The sequence below is a fragment of the Crocodylus siamensis genome, chromosome 4, assembly GCF_052110815.1.
Source record: "Crocodylus siamensis isolate JL-2025a chromosome 4, ASM5211081v1, whole genome shotgun sequence".
Taxonomy (NCBI): Eukaryota; Metazoa; Chordata; order Crocodylia; family Crocodylidae; genus Crocodylus; species Crocodylus siamensis.
Genome location: NC_143398.1, coordinates 169,890,842 through 169,916,842, shown reverse-complemented (window position 1 = coordinate 169,916,842; position 26,001 = coordinate 169,890,842). Strand labels below are relative to the sequence as shown.

The 26,001-nt window shown below is 41.2% G+C and overlaps 1 protein-coding gene across 36 annotated transcripts in view; it reads right to left on the bottom strand.

The window, feature by feature from the left end:
* The window catches only part of MAP2 (microtubule associated protein 2), a 366,938-nt gene that overhangs the window by 10,466 nt on the left and 330,471 nt on the right, over positions 1-26,001 (bottom strand). For 19 of the 36 annotated variants that reach the window (XM_090044878.1, XM_090044875.1, XM_090044872.1 and 16 more), the window contains 4 exons: positions 22,306-22,491; positions 20,282-20,435; positions 18,012-18,355; positions 701-793 (listed from right to left, as the gene is read on the bottom strand). In XM_090044878.1, coding sequence (XP_089901004.1) covers positions 701-793; positions 18,012-18,355; positions 20,282-20,435; positions 22,306-22,491 — 777 coding nt within the window. The remainder of the gene's footprint in view (positions 1-700; positions 794-18,011; positions 18,356-20,281; positions 20,436-22,305; positions 22,492-26,001) is intronic. The other 17 variants (XM_090044884.1, XM_090044886.1, XM_090044896.1 and 14 more) reach the window with 3 other exon arrangements.

Here is a 26,001-nt window from a genome sequence, read left to right as displayed (position 1 = left end):
GTTATATTTTTCCTCTCTCTCTCTTTCAGATGGCTAAATCTAACAGTTAGATGACAAAGACTTACAACAGTACGTACTCAACCTTGAGCTCTTTCACACTGGTAGAATTTGCTATCTGTCTTTTGGTTACCTTTACAGGGAAATCCTAAAATGTGCAAATATCCAATATGACCAGGCCTGACCTCTCCTAGTACATCCAGTGGTTTGAAATGTGAACAAATTTGAATGAAATCATATTGCTGAAATGTGTTGTAGGCATTTGGACATTTTCTGAGACTGTGTATAGAGGAAAGAACCTTGTATTTTGAGACAAATGCAGTAAGTGAAAAGGATACTTGTTACTTCTATAAATACATGGCCTGAGGCCAGATCCCATTTCTTATTGAACTCCTTTCTGGTGCTCCATCAGAGGTGCAGATGCTTGTATGTCCTGAGGTTCTTGGCTTTCTTGTGGCACTTAGTACCCATCTTGTCCTGCCTTACCACTTTCCTAGCTGAGTCCTGGAAATCTGCTGTGCTCTGTGGGGAAGGATCAGAAGCCCACCACTGAATACGCAGGGTTGACAGACTACCAGACCAGACTGATGTAAGACATTAGCAAGAAGGAAAATAGTGTTTGGGAGAATGGAGACGGAGGGCTGGGTTGTGCAAAGTGGATCATCACAGTCAGGATGCCTTTTCAGATAGCATCTCTACTTACATTTCCTCCCCCTGCGGAATGTTTGATGTTATCCTTGGAACCACATCGGGACTGAATATCGCTAAAATCGATCTTCTTGTTTAAAATCCTAACCTAAAAGGAATTGGAGGTAACTTACTGTACTGTACACACATTCTTTCACTACAGGTTAGGGGCACACAGGATGGCTTCACCTGCTGCTGGTCTGGGCAGTTAAGTTGAAATATTAGCTCTAAAAAGAGACAGTTGCCAATGCATAGCAGCCTTTGCATTAAAATAAAACAAATCTTTTACCATCCTCTCAACCTGACTGACAATGAAATGAAATACATGCCATTAGCCTCTGGGCTACAAAAACCTAATCTGGACAATCATAGCACACAGCCAGTATGTCTCCTTACTTGGCCAGAGGGAGTCTATGCAGAAACCTGAGACACTCCTTCCTCAGCCTCTGCTTTGTTCTCCTGTATAGCAATACCAGATTCAGCCAGCCCAAGGAGCCTGCACCAGAAAGTTTCTCTCCTGAACAGCAGCATCAGTGCTCTGCACTTATTCACAAACAGACCTTGAACTGCAGACCTTGACTCCTGTTGCCATTTTATAGATGGCATGATGGAGACACAGAACTCACTTGTGCCAAATTAAGCTCTGAACAGGAAGAAGACAGAGTACACCGTCAAAGCAATAGAGCCTGGAAGATTTTTTGCCTTCATTCATCAGCAGGGATCCTGGTTTTCGCTGATAAAAGAAAACCTCCAATTTTTAGATTTAAAAAAAGCAACCCCCAAATCCACATTTTTCCACAATCAAAATGAAATGCCACTATACAGCTATCTATATATTAATGGTGTTTCATTTTAATCACAGGAAATGGTGGATTTTGGATTACTTTTTTAAATCTTAGAAATTGGGGATTATTTTTTATCAGAGAAAACCAGGATCCCTATTCATCTGTAGAAGAAACAAGATGGCCACTGGGTAACCATCACTGCCAGGACTAATAATACTGCCAGAACTGCTGGTGTTTCTCCTTTGCACATCCCATTACTGGAAGCGCCATTATGGTGGGCACTGTCTGTGTACACTAGCACGAAGGGATCCTTGTGTCTTCTTCTGCATAGAATTATTTGCCCCTAGCTAACCGAGCCAAGGTGTCCCAATGAGTTATCAACAGAACGAGGAACAGAGCCTGACTCTCCTAATTTCCAGTCCCATGCTCAATCTACATTCCCATTCAGATGACCACCACAGGATCAGCACTACATCCTGGCAAGGCATTAGTTATCAAACCTATCATTTTGCTTTATCAGTTTCACTTCCTTTTTTTATCCCCCCCACTAAATAACCCATAGCAAACTTGCTGGTGCCACAGTATGGGACCATGTGATAGCTAGGTGCCTTTTCACCTACAGGGTGCGTAGCAGTTCAAAGAATGCCTGAAGCTTCTGTCAACATCACCTGTTGCTAATGCTCCCCCCTCCCCCTCCAAGGTGTGGGGCCAAGGATGTCTGAAAGGCAGCCATCACTCCACCTGCCTGTGTGCCAGGCTCCTTCACTGTGCCTTTTAAAATGTGCAGCAAGTGCAGTATCTGAACAGGTTTCCTGCTGGCTCCCCCAGAGGCTTCATGCCTGACTGCCCTGCACAGTTATCATGACTCCAGCCACGAAGTGCTCAGCTATAACCCTGCAGCGTCTACAACATGCCTCTAACGATACACGCCACATATGCTTCATTATGCATTATAAACAAAGCACAAAAAGTAAGCCAATGGTAAGCAACTTTATTTAACATGCCTTAGATATCAGGGTGGATTACAGTCTCACAGGGCTAGACAGATGGACAGATATTTCTATGATGTAAGATCCAGCTGGTATCGGAGAACACATAACACAAGAGTCTTTGAAATGACAGCTTGAGGGCAGGCTGGCTGATTTAATTACCATAAAAGCAAAGTCATAACTGGTAAAGTTTGTTCCCTGAGGAGCCGCCGGGTGCAGGAACCCTCTCTCAGCCCCCTGTTGCAGCTACCACTGCAGCTTACCACCTTTGATCTGGTGACCACGGCAGCTGTAGTGGGAAGGCTGCATTAACTCCCCTGGCTGCTGGCTATACCAACACACCTTCTCCCACAAGCAGTGGAGTCTCCCAAGCAGTGTAAGGCTGAAGAAGGGATACAAGGCCCCGGCTGCTGGACCTGACTCCCAGGCACCACCAATTTCAGTTGCCCAAGGCAGGAGACAACCATGGGCTTGGTTTCACAGTAGGGTGGTGCCCCCTGCAAGTCCATTCTGGCATCTCCTTCACACTGGTGCTGGGGCTTGTGTCCCCATCACCCACTCCTGGTTGTGCTGCTGGGCTACAGGGAGCCACAAGGAGTAGTGAGCAACATGAATGAAGTTGTGGATGTACCTCTGCTGCTTGTGTCTCAGGTCTGCAGTTGCATTTTATTACCCTGTGCTATATTGCCCTGTTGGAGAGGACTGGGTCACTGCGAGTGCTGCCTGATGATAAAGAAAGAATGTGTGGTTTGCTGGTGAGTAACACCCAAGCAGGCCCATAAGGAGAATGGAGAGACAGAAAAAAGCATACATCTGATGATACTTCCTCCTGATTTGTGCTAGAAGAGACTAGGAAACTGCAGGCATGTGAACAAGTGCTCCTTTCCATTCCCCAGCCCAAATGCTTTTCATCCTCACACCTGATTGCTGGTTAATGTTCTGTGTTAGCTTCTTCTTGGTGGGTTAGAGAGATATTCTTTATTATAGTTTTCAGATCAAGTCCTCAGTTAGGAAAAGTCAGTGAACTTCACTGACTACAATGTCAATTAGACAAAGTGAGTATCCCCACACAGAGATTTCTTGTTCAAAAATGACTGCATCAGTTACCCCAGTATAAATCTTCAGGGCCAGTTACTAAATTATGACATGGCTTCTATTCAACTGTGCCCTTACTAAACAAGGCTTCAGGATTTGGCCCTATATTTCTAAGATGTGCTAAGAATTTATAACTGTTTTTCCATCCAAGCTTTACATTTTGTTAAGGGTTGCTGATTACAAAAACCAAACTGGGTGTTTCAGGAGTGAACGTAAGCACAGTATTCATCACAGTCATCTCTATAATATTGTTGACAGGCACTACAGGATAATTTAAGATGACTGACTGATATCTAAATGATAAAAAGAGACAGATTTATATGCCCCTCTGAGCTGCTTTTGCCATTCCAGAAAAACAAAGCAGTTGTAAATCCAGCAGAACTGGCCAGTGGAAGAAAGGAGTCTGGTGGCTAAGGCACTACACTGGATTTTCTATCTGAGTTAACTTCTCACCTCTGCCTCAAATCTTCTGGGTGGCCTTGAGCTAACTCAATCTTCCTGCAGCTTGGCTCCCCATCTGTAAACTGGCAAAATATTACATCTTCCACTGCACAGATCTACTCAGGATAATCTTTGTGAAATTCTTGGCTACTAGAATATTGATGGCCATTATAAGTACAGTACCTAGTTAGCTAGTGGTGCCATAAGGGAATAAAGCAGTTGAAGTGCACTGTTAAATCAGGTCACTTGTCTGAGGTCAGGAACTGAGTGCCAGATTTATGTCAGGGGGTGGGGGGAGAAGTTTTCCTTCTTTCCTCTGCTAAACTTATTTCCACTAGACCATATTCTATAGTTAAAGGGAAGAAGTGGAACATGAAGAGCTATTCCATGGGTTCCCCTTCTGCCAGATAGTGTGGAAGATAGTGTATCAATCAAATATATCAAAAACAGTGTATCAGCCAAAACACTAGGATGATTACCTAGTGGTACGGTTAGGAAGAGTTGTGATTATGGTTGCTTTTGTGAGACAAGTGATGATAGGAAGCACTTTGCATGGGCAGTACAGAGGGCCATATAACACAACACGTATTTTTCTCTAGTTAAAAAGAAACTAAAAGCTTTACCAATAGGGCAGGAGTCTGGGGCTATACTGTTCAGTTTAAGATAGAAACAAAAACAAATATAAATTTATTGGAATGTGGCTTAATTTGTTATATCACATAATATGTACAAAACCACAACAAACTAGGCAAAATAATCAAAAGATTTTGTTTCATTAGTTCTGTAATTATAAGAATTAAATGTACATCTTTTTCAGATTCACAAAACAAAAACTAGTCTTTGTGAGCACCTTGACAGTGCAGTGAATGCTTCACTGAAAGTTATCTCCACATCTGAGTTAATATTTTTAGCTGGAGTTAAAAATGGCCTGCAGGTCTGTGAAATAGGATCTACATTACTAGGAACAGTTAGCAGAGAGCAGAACTCCAGAAGAAATGATAGCTGGATTTGTAGAATATCAAGACAATTAAAAAGGAAACAAGGTCATTAAACACCAGTAGAATGAAGAGTTTAGAAGAAATCAGATGGATTATATGAGCCATGCAATCAACTGACTCCCTCACTGTTGCCTGAACAGAAGTGCTGCTGCTGCTGCTGCTGCCGCCGCCACCACCACCGCCACTGCCAGGCAGCCGGTTTGAAACTTTGGGTGGACCATGAATCAAATCACGGTGCAACTGCACCACTACACCCCACTGGATTCTCCCCTGCCTCTGCAGCATCAGAAACCCTTGCAGTACGTTGTCCTGTTTAGCCATACAAAAAGATGTCTGTGTTTGGTGAAATGCTTTCCACATTGTCCTTTCTTTTCTTTTCAGCACATCAGACTAAATAGATGTTTACCAGAATAAAGTGTCATAGGAATTTTATGTTTTTGTGCTTTATTTCAACATATTGGTTGAGTTTTTTAAAAAAAGACCCTAGTAACATGCAAGACAGGTGTCACATCAGTTAGAGAAATGCATGTCAGACATTCAGTCTGGATTTGGCTCCTGGAGAACTTTAAGCCAGACAGCCAGGCAAAACCCAAAGCCCTCGTAGCCTTTTCTGACTACATGTCCCTCTGAGTAAGCAATCAGCAACACCTCTCAGCAATCACTGGAGGAAATACTAGCTCTGAAAATGCTGATTCAGGGAGCATTACAAAACTTAGGTGCTCTAGGGCAGGAAATCATATTCAGGGACTTAATAAACTAGGTTAAAAATAAGGCCTATGCAAGGTCGCAAGTTGAAAGACCACCTTATATTAGGCTTGGCTATCATTCTACATTAGATTGAAACTAGGAGTCCTGATGCTTATGGCCATTTCTAACAGAGATATTAAGGAATAATCATTTGAATTATCCTGTCTATCTCACTGGTGAAATATAACCTTATACAGAAGGAAACACAAAGCCTCTGTATCACTTTGTCTCACATTTAAGTGAGGTATGTGCTTTATGCTGGCAATCTGCATATGGCTGAATTCCTCTGGTTCTCTCTTCCAGTTCAGTCTGATTCCCTGTTTTTTCCCCCTCTTGATATATATCATATTGGAGACATGACTCCTATCTACATTTACATCAGTGAGCTAAATATGAGATTTCGAAACTACTTAGGCCAGGGGTTGTCAACCTTTCAGAGTTGTAGGTCAAGTGCTTGTGACCCGGCCACTGCCACAGGCTGTTGATTCCCCACCCCTGCTACCTTCCCTGCTTCTCTGAACCCTGCTCTTCTATGTGGTAGATTTTGATAAGGTTGAAGTCCATCCTGCAACAAGATATTTCTGTCTTGCTGGAGAGAAATGAAGACCAATCTTCCTTATCAATACATTGTCTTACATGTTCTATAGTTCTTTGCACTCTGATGATTTTGTCTGTCATGCAACACAGTTATACTGCAGACTAGAGCTGTTTTTTTTTCCAAAGGAGGATTGTGTATTCTCCACTGTCATCCATTCTGATTGTTACCTCATGCCACAGCTTTGGTAGGTTATGCTGAGTTCTTTGTTTGCCACCATAGCACCATTTAGGCCAGGAACAGAAAAAAACAAATCAAAGAGAAAACCTCATGAGAAATAAATACCAAAGATGCAGAAGAGTAAAAGGAAGAGGAGGTTAGATTCTGCTCTTTAAACACCTTCTAAAGCTTTCAGATTACATTCATTAACATTTGATCTTTTAAGTTGCTAACATTAGCAGTCTCAACTTGGGAAGGTTTTTTGATGCCAGTCTTGTCTCATGTTTGGTATTTCCCTGATACAGTAGTTAAAATTATGTTGCAGTAATATCTGATTGATTCCTTGATACTGAATACAATGCTGATGTTAGCCACTGACCAAACTGGATTTTAAAGAACAGCATCACCCATCTGTTATGCCAACATCTTTTTGACTAACCTGATTGTCAGAGCTTTGAGTGCCCCATCAGGTTGAAATTCTTTGGCTCTCTCTCGTTTTTCTGATACCTGATTGCTACACTACAGAAGAAAGCACAGCACTTTTTGAGTCCTCCACATTGGGTGCATCTACATGAGAAGCTATGTTGCTGTAATGACAAGCTACGATGACATAGCTTATCACTATGGCAACGTAGCATCGAGGGGCACAATGTGTGATGCCGATGTTATGTTGTTGTAGCAATGAGCTACATTGCTGTAGTTCGTTGCTATGGTCACGTAGAGTCTAAAAATAACTGTGAGCCACTGGGTAATGCACCAGTGGGTCATGCCCAGTAATTTAGTACTTACTAAAGTACCAAATGCACAGTCAGAGGCACATGTAAGGGTTAAAGCTAACTCAGCTCCACAAGCATGAAAAGCCTGAACCACAATTGAATCACTGAGGAGCTGTGGTACATAGCTTCATCATCCACACTGAAGCAGAGAGAATAAATTTTGCCTGGGAAGGAGGAATGAGGGCAGGGGAGAACCACCAGGAAGAAGTAAAGATGTCTAGTGGATCTGCAGGGTCTCTGAGTGGGTGACTTAGTTTCACTCCTTCACATGCTCATGCTCACATCACAGAATTTGAATCTGGATTCAAATTCCAAAGTACAAGCATCTTTTGGCCTGGGATTTTGGTTCAAACCAATCTCTCACAGTAATGCATCTATGGGCACATGCAGGCAAAAGAAGCACAGCAGCAGACCAAGAAACTTCAGAGAGACTCTAGCTTAGTTTTGCTCCAGAGCCAAAGACAAATCAATCAGTCTGTGCATTGTCTATGACCACATGGAGTTTAGAAACAAGAAAAATGCATTTCATTCTTGCCAATAGTCACTCTATTCAGGTGCCATTCACTGAACAAATAAGACTGCTGAGAACTTTGCTTCTAACAACAAATTACTTTCCAATAGCTGGGCAGACTATTCATAACTAACTTCCCTGACCTGTCCCACCACCCCACTGCATGCTGAAACAAAGACTCTTAAAGAAGAAAAATTGAAATGCAGAAGAAATTACAGGCGGTGAATCATTTTCTAGCAAACTGATCATTTACGTTCTCCCAAAATTCCGTATCTTGTATTTATGGCTATGTACAGTCTCTCATAAGTTTGACCACAAGCACTGTGGATAAGACATGTAAAAATACTTTTAGCTTGACCTTGTGTCATTAATGTAGTCTTCCTTTAAAAGAGAAAGTCATTCATGTATTTTTGAATCACTGGTCATGATTTTCCTCCTTGGATGTTTGCATGCAAGCCTTAGTTCTCAGATACTTTTCTGAGACCTTTGTGACATGTTTCAGGCTCAGACTTTTTAAGTCAGTGCAATTACCTATGGCTTATGGTTATACTTCTGACTAAATATCTTGCACAACTGGGGCCCCGAGAAGTATATTATTTACTGACTTTAATGGAGTGTCTCCTGATTTAAACTAGTTTTGAGTGAGATGAGAGTTAGGCTTATGGAGGAAGAATGTTAAGGAGAATGGTTCAGCACAAACCTGATTAGCACCAAGCCAAGCTAAAAGAGTTTCCAAACACCTGAGCTGACAATGGGAGCTGAGCTTCCCTGATGTCCTGGCTTCCAGAAGAAGCTATGGAAAGGCATTTGCTTCTTTTTCAGAGGAAAGTACCTGAAGAGAAAAAATATGACCAACACTTTCCAAAATGTATCCTATGCATGGGGCCATATTCTGCTCTCACACCACTTACATCACAGGAGTTTCTGGTGTAAAACCAATAAAGAGGAACAAAGTCAACTTCAGGAATTAAGAGAGGCTTATCTAGTACATAAGCCTAATGCTGGCTCTCTATGCACAATATACTTCAATCAGTCTGTGCAGAGAATGGGGCCTTTTGATATTTTTCCCTTTTAAAAATGTAATTCCAGATTTAGTGGCTCTGTCCTGTAACCTTTACTCAGGCAAAGAGCGTACTAATTTCAACTTGGGAGATATAAGCAGAAGGGTAAAATATTATTCAGGGGGGCTGAGCCCTGCTTGAGTCCCACCCCTCCCTCCCTTAGGGCTGTTGTGGGGCTGGTGCGTACTGGTGCTATACGCTGCAGTGGAGGAGCAGCTGCATGCCGAGTGACACTAGATACTATGAGATGGCAGCGCCATAGTATTGCTGCTGTCAGTGGCTGCCGTGAAAAGTTTGGGGGGGGGCTAAGCCCTGTTTGCCCCAGCCTTCTGCTGCCTATGTTGGTAGGATGCATTTTCTTTCTATGATGTTGACATGACCAGGAGTAGGACCTGCATGGAAGGTATATAAATCTACAACTCACATGGACACTTTTAAGAGGAAGGCACCAATCTGTGGGAAGTCATAGACACAGCCTGTATAGATGGGGAAGGCAGTGGTTATGTGATAACCATGTATTCTGATAGTTCAGAGTTTGTTCTCAAACCTACTCAGGTAAGTGGCAGTATTGCCACTGATTGCAATAGGCCTTGCATCTTTCTTAGGGTAGGAGTTTCTTTCATGCTCAGCTGCCTAAGACAGATGCCCAGTGAAGCTAGATAGAGACCTAGCCACAGTGGCCTACATATCTAGCACTTCTAGTTATAATACTGTTAATAACTTCTTGCTAGAAAGTCTTGTGTTATTTGCCAAATTAAAGAAAGTTATGCTGTGGTCTGATTCAGTATCTTCCAGCCTAGGGACCTAAGGTTCTGCAGGAGTTGTGAGACAGCATCTTCTCTGAAAATCAGGTCAGTTTTGTTGAGTGCCTAGTACTCAGGTCCAGGTCCATGACTAGGATTTCTAGGCATCAACATCATCACCCACATCATAATGATATATGTGCCTAGCTTTAAACACACTGGTCTAAATTTTCCCCTCCCATCCACTAGTCTCACTCTTCTCTTGATTCCCCATTTGAGTCTCATTGCCCAGCCAATCCCAACCACTCCTCCTGTCCCCATTCTTCTTGAGCAGGCAGCTTCTGGCCTCCCTAAGCCCTAGCCTCCCCAGCACAAGACTTCAGTCCCAGCATTTCCTGCATGCTTGACTTTGTGTTTCATTCTATTTCCACTCTCCTAAAGGTCCAGCTCTTGTCCTCCCTGCATTTCAGTCTTTACTTCCATACTGCCTAAGCCAAGCAGGGGATCAATGAGAGTGGGTGATAGTCTCCTTTGTGTTCAGTTCAGGTGCCCAGACTTGACACAGCCCACAGCAACCCAGAACTGCAATAGCAGTGAAAGTCTTGGTCAGCCACAGCCTGGAGCCTTCCCAATATAAATGAAGCTGCTAAAACTAAGAAAACTCTCCTGAGCATGCACAAACTGCAGTGTTTCATGAGTTTATAACTTGGCCAAATTTTGACAGACTTTCACAGGATGGCAGAAGGCATGTCCCAGACACAGCCTACTGCCCTACCTACTTTTAAAGTTATTGTTCCAAAGTATGGAGACAGGGGGGTGGGTAGGGCTAGAACTGGGTTTGTTTGTTTTTCTTTTTAAGCTACCAGTTTTTAACATGGGCAAAAGGATATATTTTTCCCTAGCCTAGTTTTTGGAAACAGGTGAAAAACATTAGCTTAAATTTTCTCAAAATATGTAGCCTTTGGCAGACCCACAGAAAATAACATTTAATCCTGAACAGTTAAAGTCTGCGAAAGTTATAAGCAATCGAAAATAGACACAATTATAATGGGACAATAGTCAATACTAGTGACCATACCTATAATTGCGCAAGTGCAGTAATTGCTGAATTACTTCTTTTTCTTTAAAGGATGCAGCTTATTACTTGTTGCAAGGCTTTATTATAACTGCTCACAAATCATTGTATTTATCTAATTAATCAGATGCCTTACACAGCTGAACCAGCTATTCCCTTAACAGCAAAAATAGCCCATGTCAGCAAAAAGCAGTAGGGAAAGGAACAATAGCTTAGAGCACAACTCTTTTAACTACTAAAAATCTTGCATATTGACAAAAATGAGATATTTAAATTGTATGTATGAATTAAAGATCACAAATACAGAAAAGTCTTAAGTACTCATTGCACACAGAATAGTCAGAAGATGGTTTTCTCATAAGTATCATATGAAAATGATGCCTGTTCATCCCTTCAAAATTAATGACTGGGGGGAAAGCTCTAAACATTCCTGACTAATGGAAACAAAATCTATATACAATATTGAAAACCAATAGTTAGGATGTTGAATCATGTTACTGTTCTCTTTATATTGTAGCGATATCAATAGACTTCATCCTCATGGTGGCAGGTGTTGCATAAATCTTTAGCAAAATGGTCTTCTATGCTGAAAAACGTACAGTATAAGGAGTCAAGAGGCAGCAGGCTGATTTAACAGATTCTGAGCACTACTTTAATAAGTGGGGGGTCAAAACATCCACTCCAACTGTGACCACAACTATATAAAGTAACCTGTAGCAAGGAATGTTGACAGAATGAGTACTGAAAAGGAACTAAAAGATTGAAATTAGTCTGAACAAAAAGGCCTACTGATAATACCCAAAGACTATATTACATTCTTGTTTGATAAATAGGAGAAGTATGAGACCGGAAATTAATCTACTAAATTTGCTGTCAGAAATTTGGCCAGATTAGTCAATAAAGCATGAAAAGGTTGTCTATTCCCTGATCACTGAGACAGAGATGTTGGGACACCAGTGAAGCCAGCAAGGACTCCAACCTGATACACAGGACACCCACCCTGGCACCCTGCATGTCTGTCCTTCCCTTGTGCGCAACTTTCTCTGCTTATCCTTCATCCTTTGCCCCCAACTAGCTTCCTCATGCTCTCTCTTTCTTGGATTTTCATCTGAGCCTCAGACTACCCGTATTGCCCCACACCAGCACAATTAGTTGAGATGTCACATTCAGCCATGCTCAGCATGACAAGAGGGACCTGACCACAGCTATCAGATGTCCCAGACTAGAGAAGTAAGCTAGAACAACAGCTTTCATGGCTAACCTGTCACACCCAAGCCTGCACCTGAATAGCTACAGAACATCAAAAGCACTTCTCTCCCTTTTATTACCCATCCTCTTTCCCCACCTTGTGTCTGCCTGTTTTGCCAAAAGCGGGAAAAGTAACAACCATTATCACACTGATCAACTCAACAACAGGACTGACCTCTTCTTTCCCCTGAAGTAGGATCTCTGATAGAACAAGCAACTCCAACTAAACATTTTCTTTCTAGCAAAAGGATGTGGATAGATTTGATTGAGCTTGTCTTGTATGACCTATCAATTTCAGTTTTTAAAAGCTTTTTTTTAAAACTCTTTTCATCACATCCTATGGCTTGTGTCTATGATGCCCCTGTGAGCTCAGAAGCACTGGTATGAAGCACACCCACCCACTCCCCCTCCCACTCCACTTGGGTCAAACAAGGCTATGTAGCTGATTCACAGTGGTCCTAATCATTAATCACATGCTCTTAGGCTGCTTCAGCTGTGCTTAGTATTGCATGTGGAGGGCTGCTCTGAAGTAGCTAGACTGCTTAATTCCCAGGACATGGCATGTACAGGGTAGGGATGAGGGTGAGCTGTGTTTCTTGGTGGTGATCCTAAAGCTTAGCAAAGAAGCAGTCTAGACATGTCCCTATCAATACAGTTCAGACCTTGGCATTAATTTCCTAGTGTACTAAGCAAGCCAAAGTGTTTATACTCTGAATTTAAAGCCATGTTTACCTGTTTAATATTGCAATAGTGTCATATTAATACCCTTTACTTTCTAGGCCAGTGGTTCTCAACTTTTTTTAGACTTGAGGCACCCCTCAGAAACTCCCAGCTCTTGGTTTTTACTGATTTTTTTGTTTATGGAAAAATAATACAACAGTTTTTTCTGCTGCAAAGAGCTCAGAAAGACCACAGTAGGTCATAATATTTTGAGCACTCTGGATTCCTATTTGAAATCTATGGGTTTATCATGTGAATGATGTCTGCACACCTAATGGTGCCAACATTGCATGGCACCCCAAAGAACCCTTGAAAGGAGCTCAAAGTGATCCAGGTTGCCATGGCACCCTGATGGAGAATCACTGCTCTATGTCCACTTACCCCTTTGAAATGAACACATGAGAGAACAACATAACCATGAGATGGTTATGATCAGCAGTCAGCACCACCTACTCATTTATAACCATATCTGGTATCTGACAGGTAGAAAGGTAAAAATTGTAAAGCACGCACCACCCTCCAAAAACAAACCTGTAGCAATGTTAAAATATGACTTAAGCCAGTCAAAAACAAAAAGAAGCAAGATTCAGCACATTATTCTGTGGTACTGGCCTTCAAAAAATGAATTCAGAGTTTTCCTACATAAAAGGCCTGATCTTTTAGTAACAATAATCCTTCCCTATACACACACTACCATCAACTTTCTGATCTACAGTACTTCCCGTTGCATAAAGTTAGACCTGGAGATCAGTCCCAGCATTGTAAGAAAGGCCTTGCTTTTCAACTGATAGGGTTTTATTTTCTCTATGCCAATAAAAACTGGCATATGAGAAAAGAGGATCAGGATCTACCCTCTTTTAGATGTGAAATATTTAAATAGAAACTGTGGTTAAGAGAATACGTTCTTTCCTGTTTAGTAAAATGAAAGTACTTCTCAGTTTACTCAAATCAGGGTTGAGTATTTTGTATTTAACTATATAAATCTGATCCAGATTGTCTGTAATTTTTTTTCTTGCTTAAAAGGATCACATCTTACAAACAATAATTTTCATTTAATTGACAAGAACCAGAACATGGCAGAAAATGCTTCTTTAGCTTGCCTTGCTGGTAGTTTTTTAAATTACACTTTAAAGAGTTTGCAACTAAGAGCAGAATCTCATTTCACACCTATCTTTCTAGGGTGGTTAAAGGGGCACACTCACCAGTGGGCCACACCTTAAGGAAATGGGTTGCTTAATGGTAAATGGAAAGTGAAGCCAGAACCACATCCAGACCCGGCCAGATTTGCCCCTCCATCGTAAGATCGGTGCTGCCAGCAGTACCAGCAGCTTCCCCTGTTAATCACTCATGGAAAGTAGTGGCTGTGGGCTGTTCCCTTACAGTGTTACTGGGATGGATTAGGAGATGACTCCTCTTAATCTCCTGGAACACTACTGGTGAAGCAGCACGTACTTTGACTCTCAGTACTTATTTTCTTCCCTGTTCTCGAGGTTTTTTAGAGCTGTTTGAAAGGCATTTCGAGTCACATTTACAGAATACTGGCCTCCACAAAAACTTCCTTAACTTCATTCTGTAGCTCTTCCACATATGCTATAGTGATGTGGTACCCCATGTAGACATGCCCAGTAGGGCTGTGTGAAGCTTCAGTCCCTGATTTGATTCGGCGGCGATTCAGCCCGATTTGGTGGCTGAATCTCCAAATCCAACTCAAATCAGGAGACCCTTTAATCTCTCCAAATTGATTTGGAGAGATTCGGAAAGATTTGGAGATTCGGACATAGAGACAGCTTTAAATGGTTTTTCTACGTACCTCTAGGTAGCAGGTGGCTCGTGGATGCTGTGATGCTGGGGTGCATGGAGTGTCCCACAGAAGTGCGGGGGGCTACCAGCGCACTCAGCAGCAGACCCAGAAGTGGACGAGAAGCACTTCTGGTCCACTTCTGGGTCTATTGGAGACCGTGCTCGGGGGGTCCCTCCCATACCCGTGTGGCCTAGTGACTGGTGCCTCCTGGCTCTGGGGGGGTACCTGGGGTCCCCCTGCAGCTGATCACTGATGGGGGGAAGCACAGGGGACCCCCAACACACTTCCCGGCAGACCCAGAAGTGGACCAGAAGTACTTCCAGTTCACTTCTGGGTTCACCACCAAGCACATGGAGGGTCCCCTGGACTCCTCCGGATGCTCCATCCACCCCAGCATCACAACAATCATGAGCCACGTCTGGTACCTCAAGGTATGTGGAAAAAACTTTTAAATCTGTTTCTGTGTCTGAATCACTGATTCTCTGAATCAGCATTGAATCTTTAGATTCAGATTCGGCTGAATTGAATGGGGCCCATGATCTGAATCAATTAATCAAATCACTGTCCCTGATTTGGCCTAAATCTGAATCGAATAGGGCCCGCTTCACACACCCCTAGTGCCCAGTATTGACTTGGGTGAACCTAGACTGACTGACAGACCTCATCCACTGACTTCAAGGAAGCCAATTTATACCAGCTGAGGATCCAGGCAATGGTTTAAATTAGTATTTTTTTTAATAGAATTTTTCCTTGATTGTTGGCATATGGGACCTAACATATATCCTAGGGCTGTTATATAGAAGATTAAATCAAAGTCCTTTGGTATAATTAAACTGTTTACAAACATCTTCTCACTTCCATGGGCAGAAATTTGAGAAGAAAACATCAAAATAGCAAAAATACTCTTGGCATCTGCAACAAATTTCCTCCCCCTAGCCCCCCACCAACTCCCTCCCACTCTTTCCCTTGAGATATCATAGAAATAACAGAGGCAAATGGGTTACTATTGAAAGTGCAGTATTTCCTTCATAGCTGATGTGGTGCTAAAACCATGTTGTCTCTGAGCTTTACCAAGAATGATATGCATTTCTTCTTACTTTTCTGTAAGGAGAAATCCAGACAGCCACCACTTGGTTAAGATTACAAGGCAGAGGACCCCTTTGGTTCTTGGTAATGAAGAATGCCAATTAAACATGTCTCAGACCACATACAACTAGTAGAGATTTAATATGAAATCTGTTTTTCCATCATGTCTTTTGAGCTGTTTTAAATAGTGAGACACAGCTGAATTTAAATACATTTGTTGGCTGATGAGTTGCTGATGAAATTCAAAACAGAAACTGTGTTTTCTTGATTTATTTAGTATTCAGACTGCCTACTTCTTCAGCCCTGCACCTCATACTCTGGCATCATCACAATGTTACTGTTTTCCCTAGGACAGCTGTAAGTTAATGGACCTTGTGCTAAGTTAAGATGTGCCTCTAGTCAAAGGGAAGAGACTTTTTCCAAATGACACTTTAGGGTTGCATATCTATGTGTCTCCTGTAATTTTTATGTCATTTTTGCTTACTTTATTTGCCCAGATATATTTTTCCTATGGTTATTACTATCAGCACTTCTAGTTCAGGTTATAAAATTCAAACTGCCTTCTATTTGTTTCATATTTCATCAGTCAAAGTAGATAGCAGAAAGCAGTTCATTTCAGCCACTGGAATATTCAGTGCCAGACATGATATAGGAGGGCAGTGACCAAAAAAAAGAAAGAAAACATGGTTTCACATTTTTTTATGATCACTTGAATCTATAAGACTGAACAAGAAAAGAAAAACAAACTAAAAACCTTTCATTTAGACAGAACAAGAATGATATGGGGAAGGCATAAAGGAAGTATTGAGTGAGTCATTTTTGTTGCCCAAGCCACAGCTTAATAGGCACATGTAATTAAGAAATAAAGTATAAAAAATCCTGTCATCTCAATCACATTATATTCACCCACAAAATTTCCCCTGTGACCCTCCCTGAGAAGAAAGAATTGCCAGCTGCTACAGCACTGAAGGAGAATTAATATTACATGAGAGAAAAACATCTCAGTGCAGAAGGGGCAGAGTGTCTGGCAGAAAAACAAGGCAAAATTGTGAGGGCTCAAAGACTAAATAATTGAAAACACCACCACACACAGCAAGCAAATGAAGCTTGACATTTTTCACTGTGTACATCTACAAACCTGATAACTCCTTATAATAATGAGCAAAACAACTACTCACAGATTCTTCCTGACATCTTAGCAAAGATTCCTTGTAGCTTTGCAAAACTGTTAAGGAAATTTAGCTTTGGCCACAATATTTACAAGAAAGAAAGCTGTTAGGGACTCTACTGAAGTTGTATATGGCTTTTACATTGCGTGCTATGGTACATGTAAAGTAGGAGATGAAGTATCAACAATACTTGCAGACAAACCTGTCCAGATCAATGAAGGAATGTATGTGGTGATACATTGTCTTTACTGGGTTTATTTGATGAGTTTGCTACAGACCCCAAACTGCAAGGTGCTAAGAACTCTACTGTGTCATTAAGGAACCTGGCAGGATCAGGATGCAGTTGGTGAGATCCAGTGGGAATCTCATAAATTGTCTTGTACTTTTTCCTCTCTATGCGTTAACAGGCCATAGAACTGGACCCAGAGTCAAAAGAGTAGTGACCATTCACGGTGTAGGAGTGGTGGGCCTTCAGCTAATGAAGTTAGTGAGAACTGAAGAGGCAGTGTACTTTGCAGAGGCTTGGGTCACAAACCAACCTGAAGTTCACAGGAGTATTTTATGAAAAATAAAAAAACCCACATTTTTTACATCCTCAGAAAAGTTGAATTTGGTCCAAGTTTTAAGCCTGTTGCAGGTTTCAATTTTTCTGATCCAGTATTCCAGCTTTGTAAGGAATAGGCTATTTTCTGTAGCTTTTTCATTAAGCATTAATAAGACTAATTGCCACTTCCTTTATCTTACAAGATATAGTAATGCTCTTTTAGCTGCAGGAATCTTGCTTGCTTGCAAATAACTTTGACCTCTATGGATATATGTACAGACATTTCCACAATGCTTAGAAAGGAGAGACTGCTCTACAGAAAGCGGACAGTGGTCCGTGCAGTCTAATATCTAGCCAGTGACAGTGACTGGTACTAGAAGTTTTGGAAGAAAGTATAAGAACCTTATGCAGTCAGATGTCAGATGACCTGCCATTCCCATTAGACCTCACTCTGTTTTCCAATAATTAGAGACTGGGTGAAAGTCTGAAGGTTTAACGTCCTTCCCAAACTTGTTATTAGCATTAAGTATAAAAAACTCTGCATGTTCTTGTTACTCATAAAAATGGTCAGGTATTTTCTGAATCATGTTGGTTTTCACTTTAATATTTTTCTGGGGATAATCATGGCCCTGTAGTTTAAAATCACTTAAATAGCAAGTGTACACCAGAAACACTCTGCTTAAAATCTGTAAATCAATTCAAAATTGATTATTAATCCCTTCCCCTACTAATCCCATTGTGGTGCACTTAGAATAAATCAACTATATATGAATCTATTTCTCACCTGTCCCCCTTTTGGCTGGTACTTGATATTTTCTGTTGATCCAATTTTGGACCTGACATTCTTGAGGTCCGGCAGAGGCTGATTAATAACTCGTAGTTGCTTGGGTGTTGCTGGAGATTTGGGAGGAGTGCGTATGATGGCTACTTTCTTCTCAGTGGGCACTAGGATAGCAGACTTGGGAGTTCCAGGAGTATGGGGTGTCCTGGAATAGCTGGGCGTCCCAGGAGTCCCTGGGGTACGCGAAGAGTAGCTAGGTGGGGTACCAGGAGTGATCGCAGTAGATCCAGGAGTCGTGGGTGTAGAAGTGCCGCTTTTTCCTGTTCTGCTACGAATTGGCTCTGATCCTACATGGAAGATAAGGCAGTATTATAACTACATAGATGCATCTTTGTCTTCTTCATAGTGTCTCTATGGACAACAAGAACTCCACAGATAAATACTTCTCAAAAAATCTTTTATGGAACACCAAAATTTAAGTCAGTGAAAAGATTGCTATTTATTGTCAGTGGACATTAGGCAATAGTAGATACAGTGGAGATGATTTTGTTCTTAAACTTTGAACAGTGGATTTGGAATGAATGGCTACTTTTGATCATTAACCTTATGTAGTAACCCTGTATCCATAGTAATTTAATAAGACTGAGATACTTGTCTGATACAAACTGTCATAATTCCTTTGACCTATTTATACCAATTATCGATCAGTATCTAGATCATTATTGTTTTATTAGGAGAATTAATAAGATGATTACTACATGAATACCTAGATTAAAGTCACATTCATACTATGGACACATATGGGGAAAAACAAACAAACAAAAGGGGGATTTTGTAGTGGCCCTGTCAAATGCAAATGCATGCCCAGCCCTTGTCATTATGGAGAGAATTTTCTCCAGAAAAATTTGTATACTGGGAATGTGCCCTGTTCAGACAGCCTTGCAGAAAGCTGTCTAAAGGCATGCAACTAGCAAGCATCCAAGGCATGAGCTGAAAACTCATTTCACCTCAATAAGGTGTTTGTGTCAAGGCTTAGCCAAGGCAATTTAAATTCTAGAAATATTAATCTGGGCAGCAGGAAAGAAAACATGAAACAAAACAAAAAACCTAAACTTTCAAGCAGAGTTGGAGGTCTAAATGTTGTCCTTTCTGGCAGTACATACCTGCATGTACTGAGGTTTGCTGAAGAATGATAAATTTAAATCCCCCTGAAGTTAATGGTAACATTCAATTTATTTCAATGTATTTGGATCAGACTGCTGCTTATGGGGCCAAGGAGAAAGTCTCTTTGTTATACATGACAACTTAAGCAAATTAAACTGGCCTTACCCTCACCTCCAGTTTTCCCAGAATAAGCTCTTTTTTCCCCAACCAAGACTGTCTTACTGTGATTGAAATAGAGTAGGTTTTTCCCACAAGAAAGTACTCTTGACATACTTATTTTTTATTTCTCAGCCTTCTGTCCCTTGTGGAAAATGCACTCATGGCCTTTCAGGAGGATAGGCTGTTGTGCCATCCAGAAGTCATTATGTACAGAGAGGATCTGCATTTTCCCCATGGAGACCTAGGAACATTATTTAACAGTCTTCAGGGGATTTTACTATCTTCTTTACGTTCCTCTAGAAATGGCTGTAAGAGTGGCTTCTGAAGAGGCAGAAATGAGAGCAATCTATAAGATACTCTATCCAGGTTCTGAGGCTGGGACTGAATTCCAGACTAGTAAAGGAGCTTCATTTATGTTTCCTTAGTTTTATGGCAACTTGTTTTGATTTATGGTTTTATAGACTTGTTCCTGATGAAAAGACCATTTTGTTTAGCTGCATCTTTCTTCTGAAGAGTCATTCTACTAGTTTGCCCATATTTTGTGACAACTATACATTTATGCTGAGCAAGGTCTTGCGTTGGCATTGACTGAGCACTAGAAGGCCATTTAAACTGGAGCAGTATGACTCTTTTTATTAACTAGCAGATTCTTCATATCATGAGACTTCTGTTTTAAATCTGTACTACTGATTGGAGGTTTGGATCTATTTATTGCTGTTGTTTAAAACAGCCCTGTATTGAATGTTTCAGACAACTCACAAGCCCACATGAAGGGATTTTCTTGTCATGTCCAATCTTTGAGGTGCAGGGTCTGCTCTCAAGCAGTACAACTCAGTCGTATATTTTAATGCAAAGGGAAGGAAGGAATGGATTTACTGGTTGGGTGATTGATATAGCCGGGCAATGAAACCAACAGCATCAGGGAAGTGTTAGCTTGCAGAAAAACATACGGGTGGTCCGTCGTACTGAAGAAGAAATAGAGGTATTGAGGGAGAAAGAGTTCTCATCTCTGTCTCGGTCTCCTGAGGTACCTCTCCGAGGGGGAAGGATGGAGGAAGGTCTTGGTAGAGATGAACGCTTTTCTGGACTCTTGGTTACTCCATCCTAATAGAAGCAAAAAAAGAGAATAAATGGCTGCATTTAGCATGCATGAAATGTTAGAACATGATTTCCCATTGGTTTAATACTAGCACAATCCATTGTTTATTTTTCATGCAGGAAGCTCTGAAAATGTTTGGCTGGCCATGGTGCATCAGGTAGGGTAAGTCACTTCAGCTTTGCTGCGTTTCAATATCTAGTATTGAAACTGACAATATCTTAAGGGAAGGATTTCAAAAGTGCTCGGTGTTGGCAGGACTCTGCTCTCAAGAAAAGTTACATTCTCTCTGACTTCAGTAAGAATAGTGTTCAACCAGTACAGAGCACTGCCAAAAATTCTTCCAGCAAACTCATTTTTACCATCCCTTAAACATCCTGCTGTCTATTTCAAGGTAAACTTTCCTCCGTTTCTTTCATAGCTCCACTTTAAATAGAATTCTTACTCTCCCACTACGCTGACCCCACTTGTATTAAGGTCTAATTTTGCTCCACTGAAGTCAATGTAAACCTCCAAGTGACTTCAATGGATGGGGATGATTTCCTGTATCTTGATTTATATTGCAACAAAGTCAGGGAGGGAGACTTCCTATTAAATCCAGTGTGCTTTAGATTTGGCCCTTAAAGGAGAATTTTGGTTTTAAGGCCATGGGACAAGAGGTCCAAAAAGGTCATGTACTATAAAGGGATTTGGTCATGAAAATAGAAGCAAATATACATGGTCCAAACATAATTTTGGTATGTTATCCAAACATAAATTTGGTATTGCAGAATTTGACTCCTACAAGGCACAATAATCAACATAATTGCTTGCTTTGAATGCAAAACTGCTGCATTTTGAGACACTAAATTTTTATATTTTACAAAAAATGAAGAAAAAAATTTCAGCTGCTGATTGAATTATCTAACAAGACCTGTTGGAGGCTTAGCTTGTTTCCTTCTTATGCCCAAATTTTTCATATTTATATCAGTGTGTCTGCTTCTTTACCTTTTTTAGGCCAGAGGATATCGCAGGAAATTAAAGGATTTTGTGCACTTATGAGATGGACAACCAAAGGCAACCAGGCATGAGCAGAGTCTCCTTTGGTAATCATTGGGCCAAATACACTGATGGGCTAAACTGGTATAAGATTCACCAAGTGTAGGTTGGTCAGAAAATGGATATAAATTTGGAAGGGGCTAAGAGCATAATGTTTGCCAACCTGGCATTCAATGGGTGTGTAAAGCAAATTAAATGATCGTCTAGGGGGATGAGAATGAAAAGCCATCCATAAGGGGGAAAGGAAAGACAAAGCAGACTGCTCCATCTTGAGCTTACATTGCTTCAACCTCTACATAGGCACTGTCAAATTTAGCTTGGTGTAACTGGTCTCTGCCTTTCCTGAGAGGTGTGTCCTCGTATTCTGGCAATTAAGTATGGTTTTCAGGGAATAGTAAATGGTTGAAAATCCCCCTTTTTTATTCCTACTGAAAGACAAATTGGGGCTGCTGTACTTTCTTACTTATTTTACAACTAGCTTCCTACCAGGGACTAGACACTAGACACACTGCTTGCACAAATGGATGCAGCTCCACTGAAGTCAATGGAGCTGTGCCCCTATATTCCCAGTGGAGGGAGGTTTGGTTTCTACGTGTATATGGCATTGATGTCACCACTGAATTCAGTCTGGAGAATTCATAACATACTTGTCTGTTTTTATCTATTTTGTGGCTTATATTCTGCAGCCCAGTTCCCAATTCTCCTGCTACATGATACAAGTATTCCCAAATAATATCACTGTGTGCTACCAAGATTCAGTGGTGAGTGATTTAGGTCCACAGAAGAAGTCACCTATAAAACTCTCTGAGCTAACCCTCTCTACTAACTCTGCTACCTTACCTTAGTATCTGATTTTGAGTATGGCAAGCAGTCTCTTGGGCCCGCTGAGGAGGGCCGTACAAAATAACTGTCTGTATCGAGAAAAGTAGCTCTTTTAGTAGTTAGTGAGCAAGCTGAGCTGGGTCTTGGAGGAAGCATTGACTTTGCTCTAGACTTTGAGGCAGGAATCTTTGACAAAGAGGAAGTCTAGTCATGAGAAAACAAACAAAAGAAAGATAACATGAAGCTGACCAAAAGGAAGATGCATGTAAAATGGATAAAGAAAAAAATGCCAAGCTATGAATTAAACTTCTCCCTTGTCTTAATCAGTATGTATAAACTTCTAAGACCCACATGAAAGAGAAGGGACTAATTCTATGAAGGGCCTCAATACCACTCCATTTCGGAGTGGGGGGGGAAAAGAGGGGAGAGGTTTTTAAATTCATTTTATTATCCTGTTAACTACAGACACAAATGCATTCATTGCAGGTGCAGAGCTTCAGGTAAAGACAACACCTGCTTTTTAAAATCAAGTCCACCACCTTTTTCTGTCCTTGCAGATGGTTTCCTCTATAGTCAAATTGTGTTAGTGTGAGGCTTAGAAAACAATGTACGTTTATTATTCAAAAAGGTAGAAAGACATGGTAACATCACTTGTTTTGCCATTTTTACTGTGCAATCCAGTGAAATATAATACATTGTAATCATTAAACTCCATGAAAGATGAGCAAGTCATAATAGGTCAGGTTTTGAATCTTTTAGTGACAACAGTGAGATAATTCCTCCTGTGAGCAGTTCAAGTCAAGATGGCTACTTAGGTTAGTAACACTCATCAATGAAAGGGGTTTATAATCTGAGTCTACTTTTTTTCTCTCCCAGGGGTATAATATATAACTTTAAAGAATGATTGAAAGCCACTTTCCCTGCAATGAAGGCTTGATTCCTCAATATTTTACTTACATATGCCTGAAATTATTGAGCAGTCCCACTGGAACTACAAATATGTAAATACTACTCAGAACGAATAAGATCTGCAGAGCTGAACAATTAATGTCTAGCAGGACTGAAAGAATCCTGTTTACATTCAAACCTTAGAAACTGAGGTATTGTCAGATATATTATTTAAGACATACTGCACGGCTAGGGGGAGATTACACATAAACTGGTTTAGTGATCAGAAACTGGTTTAAACCTGTAACAGAACAGATGTTCAGTGCACATAAATCAGTTTGAACATGGCTGAAACTGGTCTGAGATAAACCTGGTTGAATGTAGTATCAGACATAACTGATTTGGGTCAAACTGATTTATGCAATGTCTGTCCCAGACCCCTTACTGGGTTAAGTTAAATCAGAGTTCCCCAGCATCCCAGCATGCTCTCTGGGCTGGGCGGGGCTCTCTGCTTCACAGCAGGGCTGGCCCTTCCCCTCTGCTACCTGACTGCAGCTCTGACAGAGACTTGCAGGCACAGCAATGTCTGCCTGGTTTCCTCCTGCTTTCCCCCTCCCCTCCCCACTCCCTGCTAAACATGGTTCCCCCCATACCCTCTGCCTTATACAGAAACCTCAGCATTAGCAAGCAGACCACCTGCTGGCTACAGTCCCTGCTGTGGCACACAGCAGTGTCGCTTTAGGACTTTTTGGAGCTGATCAAAGCTCAGATAGTAATGTCCCCCCATTCCTTCTTTGTTTAAGAAGAGTTTGAAATAATGAGAGAGGCTGTTTGTTTTCTGATGGGCTGATAAATGCTGTATTATCAAGGTGGGGGAGACCCCACTAATCCTGCCAGGGCCTGGCCACACGCCCCTCAGCTCACCACTGTGGAAGGGAAGGGAAGGCTGCTCTCGCACCCCCTGGCTTCTAGCCTGAGCCACTGCAGGCATGTGCCTGCATTTCTGGGATGTCTGTACAGTTACAAAGTGATTCACCCTAGCCAGATTAGATTAACCTGCAAAGATTTAATCAATTCAGGCTCAGGCTTTTGAATGTATGTCCCTATCCCACCTGAGTCTCTTCACCAGTTTTATAGTGGTCTAGTTTCACAGGTCACAGGAGACTCATTTATGTCACTTGAAGTGAAGTAAGGAATGAACCCATGAACCTTTTCAAAATAAAAGCTAAATTAAACAGATAAGAACAGAATTTCCCATACTTTGCCTTGGAGACTCTCTAATTTCCAAAGCAAAAGAGATTATTTCAGTCCTACTGCATTATCAAATTGGACTTTTGTGATGCAGTACTGTACCAATTTGGTACCATACTCTAGAGCCATGATCTAACAGATGAAAGGTCAGTACGATGAACAGAAATTTTTTAATAGAGAAAACGTGTTTTATTCAACTGTGTACAATATATGAAGGAGTATAATCAGTGGCAAATAGTTTAAGTAGAAATTGAAAATAAGATTAATAAAATTATCACATTCCGTTTTGTATCATTCCATTTTTTAATATCCATTCAACACATGCCGGACCAGATTTACAAAGATGTGTACGGATACCGAAAGGCAACAAGAGTTGGGTGCTTAATGCACTGAGGCACTTCTGTATAACTCATTAGGTACTTCTGTATAACTCACTAGACACCTAGCTGAAGTTTAGGTACTTTGAAAGAGCTGAGCACTACCAGTCTAAGGTCTAAACAATAAGCAATTTATCTGAACTGGTCAGGAAGCTATTACAGATGGGGAGCTAAAGCACAAAGGGCTGGATTCTGCCCTTCTGCCTTGGTTTCTTTCTTATACTGAATAGAATTTTACTGTGCACAAGCACATACAGTGTGGTTCCCAAATATAATCTGGACCATATTTTGCAAAGTATTTTCCTATCTTTAAATAGGAATACTGGTAGTTAAAGAAAAAGGATGGACTTGTGTTAAAGCAGCCATTTGGGATTTAGGGTATATCTACCTTGCACAACATATCACATCTTAGAGATACTCATACTAGCCCTAAACAAGCTAGCTCAAATACTGGCTGAATTAGCACAAAGCTCTACTCAAGCTAATTCATCAAGCTACCCTGCTTCTAAATGCTGGAACATGCATTGAGGCTAGGGACAGAAATTACACATAAACTGGTATAAGTGATTGGAAATTGGTTCAAATCTGTAACACAACAGAAATTCAGAGCACATAAACCACTTTCAAAATGGCCAAAACCAGTTTGGCCATCCTGGATGGATGTAGTATTAGTCTTAACTGATTTAGATTAAATTGGTTTATTGAACTTTTGTCTCAGATCCCCTCCAGATTCAAGTTAACTCACAGTCCCCCAGCATTCCACAATGCTTTGTACCTCCCCCACAAACCCCGGCTTGCAGGGTGGGTGGGCTAGCCCTGGCCCAAGCTGTCTGCTTCAGCTGAGCAGAAAGGCGTGCTCCAGCATGCTCTGGCTTTTGGCCTGAGCCACTGCAGGCATGTGGCTACACTTCCAGAGTCAAAAGTGAATGTCTGTTCACTTGCTTATCAGTTCAATCTATGCAGCTTAGATTAACCTGTGATGATTGACTCAATTTACCCTTTGGCTTTTTGACTGTACTTAGTCTGGTTGTTTAGAGCTACATCACATTGAATTTTGCCATATAGATGTATCTTCAGAAAATCTAAGTTCATCATCTTACTCTGCCATAGATTTCCTTCCACATGACTTGAGGAGTATGGCACTACTCTGCATAAGTAATAGTAGTGGAATGTGCTTCAAAGAGATTAAGTGGATTGC